The sequence below is a fragment of the Aegilops tauschii genome, chromosome 7 (assembly GCF_002575655.3).
Source record: "Aegilops tauschii subsp. strangulata cultivar AL8/78 chromosome 7, Aet v6.0, whole genome shotgun sequence".
Taxonomy (NCBI): domain Eukaryota; kingdom Viridiplantae; phylum Streptophyta; class Magnoliopsida; order Poales; family Poaceae; genus Aegilops; species Aegilops tauschii.
In genome coordinates this window covers 62,170,554-62,181,736 of record NC_053041.3, presented here as the reverse complement: position 1 = coordinate 62,181,736, position 11,183 = coordinate 62,170,554, and the positions used below count along the sequence as shown (strand labels likewise).

At 47.5% G+C, this 11,183-nt stretch overlaps 1 protein-coding gene across 1 annotated transcript; it reads right to left on the bottom strand.

The window, feature by feature from the left end:
• Window positions 1-1,918: 1,918 nt before the first annotated feature.
• On the bottom strand, window positions 1,919-4,937 carry LOC109761755 (cysteine synthase). The gene is made up of 7 exons (XM_020320579.4): window positions 4,428-4,937; window positions 4,195-4,322; window positions 3,674-3,876; window positions 3,404-3,529; window positions 3,151-3,309; window positions 2,426-2,619; window positions 1,919-2,252 (listed from the first exon to the last, which is right to left on the bottom strand). The coding sequence occupies exons 1-7, from the start codon at window positions 4,533-4,535 to the stop codon at window positions 2,127-2,129; spliced, it is 1,044 nt and encodes a 347-aa protein (XP_020176168.1). The 5' UTR covers window positions 4,536-4,937; the 3' UTR covers window positions 1,919-2,126.
• Between the last annotated feature and the right edge of the window lie 6,246 nt (window positions 4,938-11,183).

Here is an 11,183-nt window from a genome sequence, read left to right as displayed (position 1 = left end):
ACCCAGCAAAGTGTCCTTCCAGGATCGCCTCTGACCACCACTGTCCTCGCTGTCGTGGCCCCGTCGTGCATGCCCCTGCACCCAGTTGACACCACCTGTGCCTGGGGGCGGAGCTGCGTCCCCTGGCTCTGCACAAGGCACCCAACTTCAGTCCCGTGGGTCCAGCCACCGGCCGGGGGGGGGGGGGGGGCGGCGGCGCGGAACGGGCGGTCGTCGTCGTCGTCGTCTGAGGAGGGCAGGCCGCTTTGGCCCGAGTGGGAGGACCGCGGGGACAGGGGGTCCAGTCCTTGATGCGGTCGATGTGCACCAGGACGTCCCACCTGAGCAGGGCCGGCGGCGGCGCGATAGCGCGGCTTGGCGGGAAGAAGCCGTGCATCTCTTCCACCCTCCCCGCTCCCCGGGCGTGCTTCCAAAGCGTCCGGCTGGTGGGAATGTGGTGCAGCTGCCACACCCACACCCAAACGGCGAACGTCTTCGTGTCCGCCCGCTCGAAGGTGCGGCTGTCGAGGCGGTCGATGATGACCTTGTCGCCGAGCGCGTCGGCTGGCCCCTCCAGGGTCCAGAGGTGCATGGGCAGCTTCTCGAGGACGACGCGCACGTGCAGCATCCAGGTGTCATGCACCGCGTGCGTGTCCTCCCTCCATGGCTCCAGGAGGAACTGGACGCCGTCCACCGTGATCGCGCCCCGACGCACGACGAGGTCCTTGTGGGCGGGCGGGTTGAAGTGGATGAAGAAGTCCTCCGGGGCATGGCCGGTGATGCGGAGGAGGTGCGCCGGTATCTGGAACTCCTTCTCGACCGCCCGACCAATGGAGAACGGGCTGGCGGCGTGGATCTTGCTGACGGCGGTCACCATCACCGCGTGTTGCTGTAGGAGGAAGACCTGTTGCTCCATGGCCGGCGTGGACGCGATCACCTTGTGGCTCGAACGAGGCCGGCGCCCGTGGTCAAAGCAGGGGGTGCCATCGGAAGCCATGCGCTGCGCGTCGGAGCGGTCGGGGAAGACGAGGCGCTCGCGAACGGGGCGGACCGCACCAGCCTTGCCCATGCGGTCGTGCACCGAGCCGTCCCCTCTCCGGTTTCTCTGGTTTTGAGGGCACTCCCAGCCGTAGTGGCCGGGCCTTCTACAGATGATGAAGTGGAGCAGATCGTGGCAGTGTACACGACGATGGCGGGGGCTCAGGCAGTGGAAGCAGAGGCCCTTAAATCTGCTGAGGAAGGCCTCACGCCCCGGGGGGAAGCCGCTGCCGGACCGCGGTCCGGAGGCAGGCCCGCGGCGGGGCGACGCTCGGACCGCAGCAGCCCAGATTTCCTTCTTGCTCTTGCGGGAATGGTGCACCTCCCATCCCCCTTGAATGTCGTTGGAGGCCTCTTGAATGTCGTCGGTGGCCAGATCTGGCGATGGGGACGGGGCCACTATGATGGATCGAAGGCGGGGCTGCTGGAACCGGGGGGGAGGGGGGTGCAGGCGCGGCCTTCCGGTCCGAGCGAGGACGTGCCCTCGGGGTCAGCATCCCGCCGCAGGATTTGCGGCACCTCGGATGGACCGGCGGATAGATCCAGTCCCGTGGGGGATACGCATTGAAGGCTGGCCGGTGGCGACCCGGGATCCCGGGGAGAGGCAGGGAGGGGCAGGGGGAGGAGCGGCCGCCCCGGGGATGGGCAGCGACTGGGGCGAGTGGCCGCCGCGGCCGGAGTGGCCAGCGACGCGGAGCGGCTGGAGGGAGAGCGTGCGTGCAAGACTACAGTTTGACCTCGAGGGAGAAATTCTTGTGTGATTCGCTGACCTTTTTTTTCATCTCGTTCTTGTGTGTGAGTTTGTGTTGGCTTTATATATCTTAGTCATGCAAAGACCTGTTGTGTGCTCATCATGCTTTGTGTCCCCTTCATGCTACATTACGACTTAATAAAAGCGTCCTTTATTGAAAAATAGACATTCTTTATTAGTGTCATTGTGGCATGAGATTATCTGGTAACACATTAACAGGCGTTCGTTCAATGACTAATAACAATTCATGATCCCTTATAGTTAAACTCCATAGGAATGTCGTCCAGTGGAACACATTAAGGTAACCGACGACATATACCCTTCACATACAACTCTTTTGTATTCATAAAATGTGAGATCAAAAGGTCATGGCAATACACTCCTCTCTTACAGTTGCAAAGAGGTCAGAGTTCATGTATCTCTCGCCCCCGCTCGGGAACATGGTCACAATCATCTTCCCCTTGTTCTCTTCTCTTGCTGCGACCTGAAGATACACTTGACTCGGAAGAGTTAGTAAATATCAAAGAAGGAAAGTATAACAAAACTGAAAAAAAAGTCAATAACCCATTTCTTTTTTCTTTAAATGCAAACAAAAACTAAAACCAGGCTTCCCCATTTTCCATTGATACAGAAAAAAATTAAATATGAGATGTGAACCTTCAAGCAAGCTGCCAAGTTCGCCCCAGAAGATATGCCCACAAGCAGGCCTTCTTCCATTGCCAACCTCCTCGCATTCGTCATTGCATCCTCGGTGGTCACAGTGACCGTCTCATCGATGACCGAGGTGTCCAAGATCTCAGGTAAGAATCCTGGTCCTATTCCCTGGATTTTATGTTTTCCTGGTTCTCCACCTGAACGATACCAACACGTAAGTCAACAGAGTGTCACTGTCACTAATGAAGCAATCTGAAGCAATGGTACCACACAATCTGAACAATCGTGTAGCCATAGAATTATCTGGACCGCAGGTTTCAATCAATCATGAAGATACGATGAAAGCATGACACATTGACACTTATCTGCTGCCTAACAAATGAAAGCATCCTTTCAAGATGACAAGTGAAACATTTTCTCAAAAAAAGAGAGAGACAATGAGTGGAACTAATGGGCTGACAACTAAACAGCAAGCAGAGTTACAACTGCACTAAGAAAAGTACTCCATTCTGTAACTTTTTTTTAATGATATTCTGTAACAAATATTAGATGCCAAATCATTTTGCAGATTCTCTACAGTAAATGTCATATCAATTAAAAGTGTGATACTTTATTTCTGTGAAGTATAGAAGCACTACAAAATATTTATCTAACCTTAATTAGCCATTACTGATGATTTCCAAGGGATTACTCCATCAGTTTTGAAGTTCAACATCAGATTTTTTTACCTGAAATAACAGGACTCTCTGCAGGTTCCACACAAATGATCTTCACATTTGGGTTTTGCATCTTCAGATACTTTCCGACACCAGATACCGTGCCTCCTGAGCCTGAACCGGCAACAAATATGTCCACCTTGCCAGCAGTATCCTTCCAAATCTCGGGTCCTGAAAACAGCATACATCTTCTTTTGTAAAAACAGATCAAAAGAAAGCACCCCTTTCTTCTGAATATCATAGTTCAAATCATCTTGGACAGTACCAGTCCATCTGATGTGTGCATCAGGATTTGCTGGATTTGAGAACTGATCAAGAACGTGTACGTTTGGTAATTCTTTCTTGAGCTGTTCGACCTTGTCGGTTATTCCAGGAAACCCAAGTGTTGGATCTGTCATGTGGTTACACAAAAGAAACAAGGTCACAAATACAAATCACAGTGGTTGCTAGGAAAATCAGACCTAATCAAGCAAGCAAACATTTGTGTTTCCTTGAGCCAGGAAGCAACTATGCTGATGCTATCTATCTATCTCACCAGTTATGAACAACTCAGCACCCATGTATCTCAACAAGATCTGCTTATCAAGCGAGTATTGGCCCGGCATCACCGCGACGAACCTGTAGCCTTTGCTAAGAGCAATCAGAACCAATCCCAGGCCCAAATTACCGCTGGTCGGCTCGACTAGAGTCGTGACACCGGGTGAAATCAGCCCTTTCTCTTCAGCATCCTCGATCATCCTGAAGAAAACATGAAGAAATAGCACAACATAAGCTCACAATTTCCCAGCACTTGCAAAATCAATTCTGGGAAGTGCAAGAAGATATACTTGAAATCACCACCTTATCACACCAATCCCTACAGCCAAACAATGAAAATGATGGTTTACGCTTTACAGAAAGCCTTAATCTTAGCCTAAGTGAAAATTTAGCCCATTTTAGCCCCCGTTGACTTTTAAGAAATTGCCCAACTAGCACCAACAAAACTAGCTCTGTAACCTGATACCATCCCAAGATTTGTGAAACGAAATTAGCCTGATCAGAATGAGTTAACAGTACCTGAGAGCGCTGCGGTCCTTGACGGAGCAGAGGGGCTGATAGGCCTCGATCTTGCCGACGATGCGGGCACCCACCCCCTCCTTCCCGGCGATCCGCTTCAGCTCGATCAGTGGCGTCCATCCTATCAGCTGAAGAAAATCAATCGCCCCCCATGAGCCTCTCCTAAATCCCAACCCACCTCAATCTCCGTCAGAGACTCAGAGTCATATACAGGGGAAGGGGCCGAGGCTTGCCTGGGTGACGTCGGAGGCGATGTGCTCCTCCTGCCCGGTCCCGCCGTCGGCAAGCAGGGAAGGGACCCCTCTCCTGCCAGTCCCGTCCGCCCCCTCCCCCGTAGCCATGGATGAAGCTGCAGCCGCTGCCGCTGCCCGACGGCCGGCGCTCCTCTGCTTCTTGGCTTCTCGCGGGAGGAGGAGACAGGGCAGCTAGCTAGCGGAGCGACAAGTGATGAATCGCTCCTGCAAATCGCCAAATTTGTATTACTCACATAATCAAGGAGGAGGAGACAGGGGAGTATTTGTTTTTGGAGCTTTGGTAGTTGCGCAGCCCAGTCTCCGGTCCGCCCCGACACCATGGCTGTTAATTTAAGGATCAAGAACGTGTCCTTTTTTTGCCGCCATTTGGCACACCTTGCAAACCCAACCCTATCCAGTGGACTGTTCACCGGAGAAGGAGGGGTTTTCTCTCCACCTTTGCGAATTGCGACAGCCACCGGGTCGCGATCTCAGACTCAGAGCATGTATAACGAAGGTGCTCAAGACAATTTTTCCTAGGGGTGCCATGTCATCACATTCGTCGGGTGGTTGGGGAGAGAGTTTATTGGGAGCAACTACAGCCCAGTTGACTAAAATAATTTTGGGTCAATCGACCGACCCAAAATCGTTTCAGTCGAGCCTGCTGTCGGATGATGTCCTCACGTGACAAGCTATCATATGTATATTTGTACATAATAATTTTTACATAGTCCTACCTCTACGTGTATGGTATTTCTACACAATTCTGCCCCTAACTAGTAGTTCCTAGAAGCACATCTGCACATGAGCTAGCTCCGCATGTTGGCTGAAAAGCTACCAACATGCCTGTGCATATGCGACTACACATAAAACAAACAATGATAGAAAATTGCACATGGTTGGCATGGAAATTGCACAGTTTCATAATATGCAAAAAATAAGCATATAGTAATGCAATTTTTAGACAACGGTATGAACCGCACACACATTAATTACATTAAAATTGAGTGAGTGTTTATCCTTGTTAGGAGGGCAATTATTTGATAGGTGCTTAGTTTTTTTACAGCCTGGCTCGGACCCTAAATATATATATATATATATATATATATATATATATATATATATATACTAGTGGAATGAGATCGGTATTGCCTCTAAAGAAAGAAAATAAAATTAAAAAATCAAAATCAAAACAATAAAGTTTTCTATGGAAGAATTAAACCCTTTAAGAAGAAAGAAAATGAAAAAACTAAAACAAAATGAAAATAATAAAGTTTGCACTGAAATTGCACTTTAAGTAATATGCAAACAACGAACATATAATATTGCAATTTTACACTCTACTATAATTTACACACATGTTGTATAATACTTGTGTGTATACTTATTTAAACACACAAAAATATAACATTTTCTAAAAAGAGTGAATAGTGGCATTGGTACCACCCTTTAGGAAGAAAGGAATGAAAAAATAAATCATGGTAAATTTGCACATAATTTACACATAAGTTGCACTTTTTATAGCTATGCAAGAACTAACATATACTAGTAGAATTTACATAAAAAATAGGTTTCAAAGAAGAAATGAATTAGTATCATTGGTATTACCCTAAAATAAGAGAGAAAGTGAAATAAAAACTAAACTAAAATTTTGTCAAGATTAGTACAAAAATTACACTTTTTATAATATGTAAGAAAAAACATATAGTAGTGAAATTTCCATACTCTAATATAATGTATACATGTAGTACTTGTGTGCATATATTTACACACACTCAACATAAAAAAAACGCGTAAAGAAAAAGAAATAAAAAAGCTAAAACACAAAAAAAAACAAAAAAAATGAAAGAAAAAGGGAAAAGGAAAAACACATAGAAACATAAATCTAGAATAAAAAATAAAGCAAAAATACCCACAAAAGAAAGAATGAATATGTGGCATTGGTATTACCATTTAAGAACAAAGAAAATGGGAAAAATAATCAAAAACAAACACTGACAAAATTTGCGTGAAATATACATAAAAATTGTGCTCTTTAAAAATATGCAAGAATAAGCATATAAAAGTGAGACTTTTATAAAAACAAAATCTAAGAACAAATGAATAGTGGCACATAATAGTGCATTTTTCATAGAATTACAATTTACACACAAACTATACATTACTTACGTGTATATATTTTATATTCGCCCAACATCCAAAATATACCCACAAAAACCGACAAAAAACCAGAAGTAAAAATGCACGCAAACAGCCTAATAAAAAAACATGTAACACGCTTCAGCCCAACAAGAAATCGACTCACCCAAAATATGTTGGGAACGTTGCATGGAAAACAAAAAAATTCTACGCACACGCAATGATCTATCCATAGAGATGCATAGCAAAGAGGGGAAGAGTGTGTTTATGATAACCCACAAGTATAGGGGATCGCAACAGTTTTCGAGGGTAGAGTATTCAACCCAAATTTATTGATTCGACACAAGGGGAGTCAAAGAATATTCTCAAGTATTAGCAGTTGAGTTGTCAATTCAACCACACCTGGAAAACTTAGTATCTGCAGCAAAGTATTTAGTAGCAAAGTAGTATGGAAGTAGCGGTAACGGTGGCAAAAGTAATAGTAGCAGTTTTGTAGTAATTGTAACAGTGGCAACTGAAACATAACTAAGCAAAGATCAATATGTGAAAAGCTCGTAGGCAATGGATCAGTGATGGATAATTATGTCGGATGCGATTCTTCATGCAACAGTTATAACATAGGATGACACAGAACTAGCTCCAATCAATCAATGTAATGTATGCATGTATTCCGAATATAGTCATACGTGCTTATGGAAAAGAACTTGCATGACATCTTTTGTCCTACCCTCCCGTGGCAGCGGAGTCCTATTGGAAACTAAGGGATATTAAGGCCTCCTTTTAATAGAGTACCGGACCAAAGCATTAACACTTACACTACAAAAAAAGACACATCCGTGACATTTAGGGCCGAACGAATTTTTTCTGTCATACTTATGACACTTCTATGACGATAATTGTGACAAAACCCGGTATCATCATAGATGTGGTGGACCCCTACTTCTATGACAAAAAATCATGACGGAAAATGGGCTTTTCGTCCTGGGCGGGCCGGAGTCGCAGCTGCATGACATTCTTTGGGCCGTCCATGACGGAAAAAACCGTGGTAGAAGCGAGGGCGAGGAAAATATCGGGGTGTTCCCGGTTACGGTGGGTGGTCGGGGTCGAGCGATGCACGTTTCTCTCGTACACGTACACGCGTGAGTGCGAGGCGTTGGGCTCTAACTGAACCCGAGCGAGGCGCTCGCCTACTGAACCCGAGCGATTGCACTGCAGGCTACGCGTTACTGAACCCGAGCGATCCATCGATGGCTGTTAAGTGAACCCGATCGAGCGATTCCTTCGCTACTGCTGCTAACTGAAGCCGATCGATGCTGCCTCTGGATGAACAGTGAGCGTTGCTGGGGGGGGGGGTGGATAAACAGTTCCCGATGAGGGTGGATGAACAGGACCCCATGGTGTTGCTTCTGGATGAACAGGACCCCGATCGATCGAGCCGGTTGGGGCTGGATGAACAGGACCCTGTGGAGGGCTGGATGAACAGGACCACTCCGTGTAGGGCTGGATGAACAGTATACGGTGGAGGGCTGGATGAATAGTAGCCCGTGGAGGGGTGGTTGAACAGGAACCTGTGGAGAGGGCTGGTTGAACAGTAGCCGGTGGAGTAGCGCGCGGTGGAGGCTAGATGAACAGGAGCCCGTGGATGAACAGTCGCAGGTGGAGGCTGGAGGAGGTCGACGGTGGATGAACAGTAGCCCGTGGAGGCGGGAGGGGGTCGACGGTGGAGATGAACAATATCCCGTGGAGTCCCATTTTGTGGTACGCCACACCCCTCCCGATGAACAGGACCCCCGTTTCGACCGTAGCGCTCCAACACAAGTCCGTTTCCTCCGTTGCGGTACGCCACACCCTTCCCGATCAATAGGACCCCGTTTCGACCGTAGGAGGTCCGTTTCCTCCATTTTGCGGTACACCAGACCCCTCCCGATGAAAAGGATCCCGTTTCGAACATGGCCGGTCGAACACAAGGCCGTTTCCTCCGTTCTGCGGTACGCCAGGCCTCGTTTCCATCGGCTGTTCCGTCCAAGCCCTCCCGATGAACACGACGACGCATTCCGTTCCGACCCAGCCGGTTGGCTCCCCATGAGCACGACGACGACGCAGTTTCTCCGTTCCGACCCAGCCATGTACACGAGCCCTGGCCGTACGTATGCGCGAGTAGGCGTTCGAGACCCCGCCCGTATGTACGTACGTGGCCATATTTTCTTTCTTGCACACTGGCCGCTGTACGTACGTGTACATGCTACGTGCGCGCCTCTACTACGACACGTGCGCGCCTCTACATCGACCAGTATGTACGTACACGTTCACGACCAGAATGACAACGCTATGTACGCTTCGACTAGGTGGGTCTCGACTGTCAGGCACTTCCTTGCGTGCGAAGATGTAGCTGGTGGGTCCCAGCAGTCAGGGGGCGAATCGTTTTTTTTTGCCCGGACGCACTTCCTTGCGTGCGAAGATGTAGCTGGTGGGTCCCAACAGTCAGGGGAAACGTTTTTTTTTCATGAAATACGGTGGCCCGTCCGGTGGGTCCCCGCTGTCAGGTGGAGGAATAATTATTTTGCTCGTAATAAGGAGGCACTTACTTGCGGCTGCCGTGGACCCAGCTGTCAGCCTCTCCACGTAAAGTACTCTTCCGATGGAAGTCAGTCGTTGACCACATTGACCACGCCGCGCCGAGAGCACCACGGCGGTGGACGACGGCGAGGCCTAGGAAGGGGACGACGCGGAGCCGGGGAATGTGAATCAAGTGCAGAGCTAGATGGCAGTTCCCTACCTCCCCTCGTAGTTGAGGGATAAATTTTAGTTTTCTCGTCTTTCAAGTTCCTCATAGTGACCAGCAGATATAAATCCCAAGTGACTCAAAGAATAGAGCTATGCTCCCCGGCAACGGCACCAGAAAATAGTCTTGATAACCGACAAGTATAGGGGATCGCAACAGTTTTCGAGGGTAGAGTATTCAACCCAAATTTATTGATTCGACACAAGGGGAGCCAAAGAATATTCTCAAGTATTAGCAGTTGAGTTATCAATTCAACCACACCTGGAAAACTTAGTATCTGCAGCAAAGTATTTAGTAGCAAAGTAGTATGGAAGTAGCGGTAATGGTGGCAAAAGTAACAGTAGCAGTTTTGTAGTAATTGTAACAGTGGCAACGAAAAGTAACTAAGCAAAGATCAATATGTGAAAAGCTCGTAGGCAATGGATCAATGATGGATAATTATGTCGGATGCGATTCTTCATGCAACAGTTATAACATAGGGTGACACAGAACTAGCTCCAATTCATCAATGTAATGTAGGCATGTATTCCGAATATAGTCATACGTGCTTATGGAAAAGAACTTGCATGACATCTTTTGTCCTACCCTCCCGTGGCAGCGGGGTCTTATTGGAAACTAAGGGATATTAAGGCCTCCTTTTAATAGAGTACCGGACTAAAGCATTAACACTTAGTGAATAAATGAACTCCTCAAACTACGGTCATCACCGGGAGTGGTCCCGATTATTGTCACTTCGGGGTTACCGGATCATAACACATAATAGGTGACTATTGACTTGCAAGATAGGATCAAGAACTCACATATATTCATGAAAACATAATAGGTTCAGATCTGAATTCATGGCACTCGGGCCGTAGTGACAAGCATTAAGCATAGCAAAGTCATAGCAACATCAATCTCAGAACATAATGGATACTAGGGATCAAACCCTAACAAAACTAACTCGATTACCTGATAAATCTCATCCAACCCATCACCGTTCAGCAAGCCTACGATGGAATTACTCACGCGCGGCGGTGAGCATCATGAAATTGGTGATGGAGGAAGGTTGATGATGACGACGACGACGGATTCCCCTCTCCGGAGCCCCGAACGGACTCCAGATTAGCCCTCCCGAGAGAGATTAGGTCTTGGCGGAGGCTCCGTATCGTAAAATGTGATGAATCCTTCTCTCTGATTTTTTTCTCCCCGAACGTGAATATATAGAGTTGGAGTTGAGGTCGGTGGAGCACCAGGGGGCCCACGAGGCAGGGGTGCACGCCCAGGGGGGGGCAGGCGCGCCCCCACCCTTGTGGACAGGGTGTGGGCCACCTGGTCTTGATTCTTTAGCCAGTATTTTTTATAAATTCCAAAATATTCTCCGTGAAGTTTCAGGTCATTCCGAGAACTTTTACTTCTGCACAAAAATAACACCATGGCAATTCTGCTGAAAACAGCGTCAGTCCGGGTTAGTTCCATTCAAATCATGCAAGTTAGAGCCCAAAACAAGGGCAAAAGTGTTTGGAAAAGTAGATACGTTGGAGAGGTATCAACTCCCCCAAGCTTAAACCTTTGCTTGTCCTCAAGCAATTCAGTTGATAAACTGAAAGTGATAAAGAAAAACTTTTACAAACTCTATTTGCTCTTGTTGTTGTAAATATGTAAAGCCAGCATTGAAGTTTTCGGCAAAAATTATGAACTAACCATATTCACAATAACATTTAGGTCTCATGCTTACTCATATCAATGGCATAATCAACTAGCGAGCAATAATAATAAATCTCGGATGACAACACTTTCTCAAAACAACCATAATATGATATAACAAGATGGTATCTCGCTAGCCCTTTCTAAGA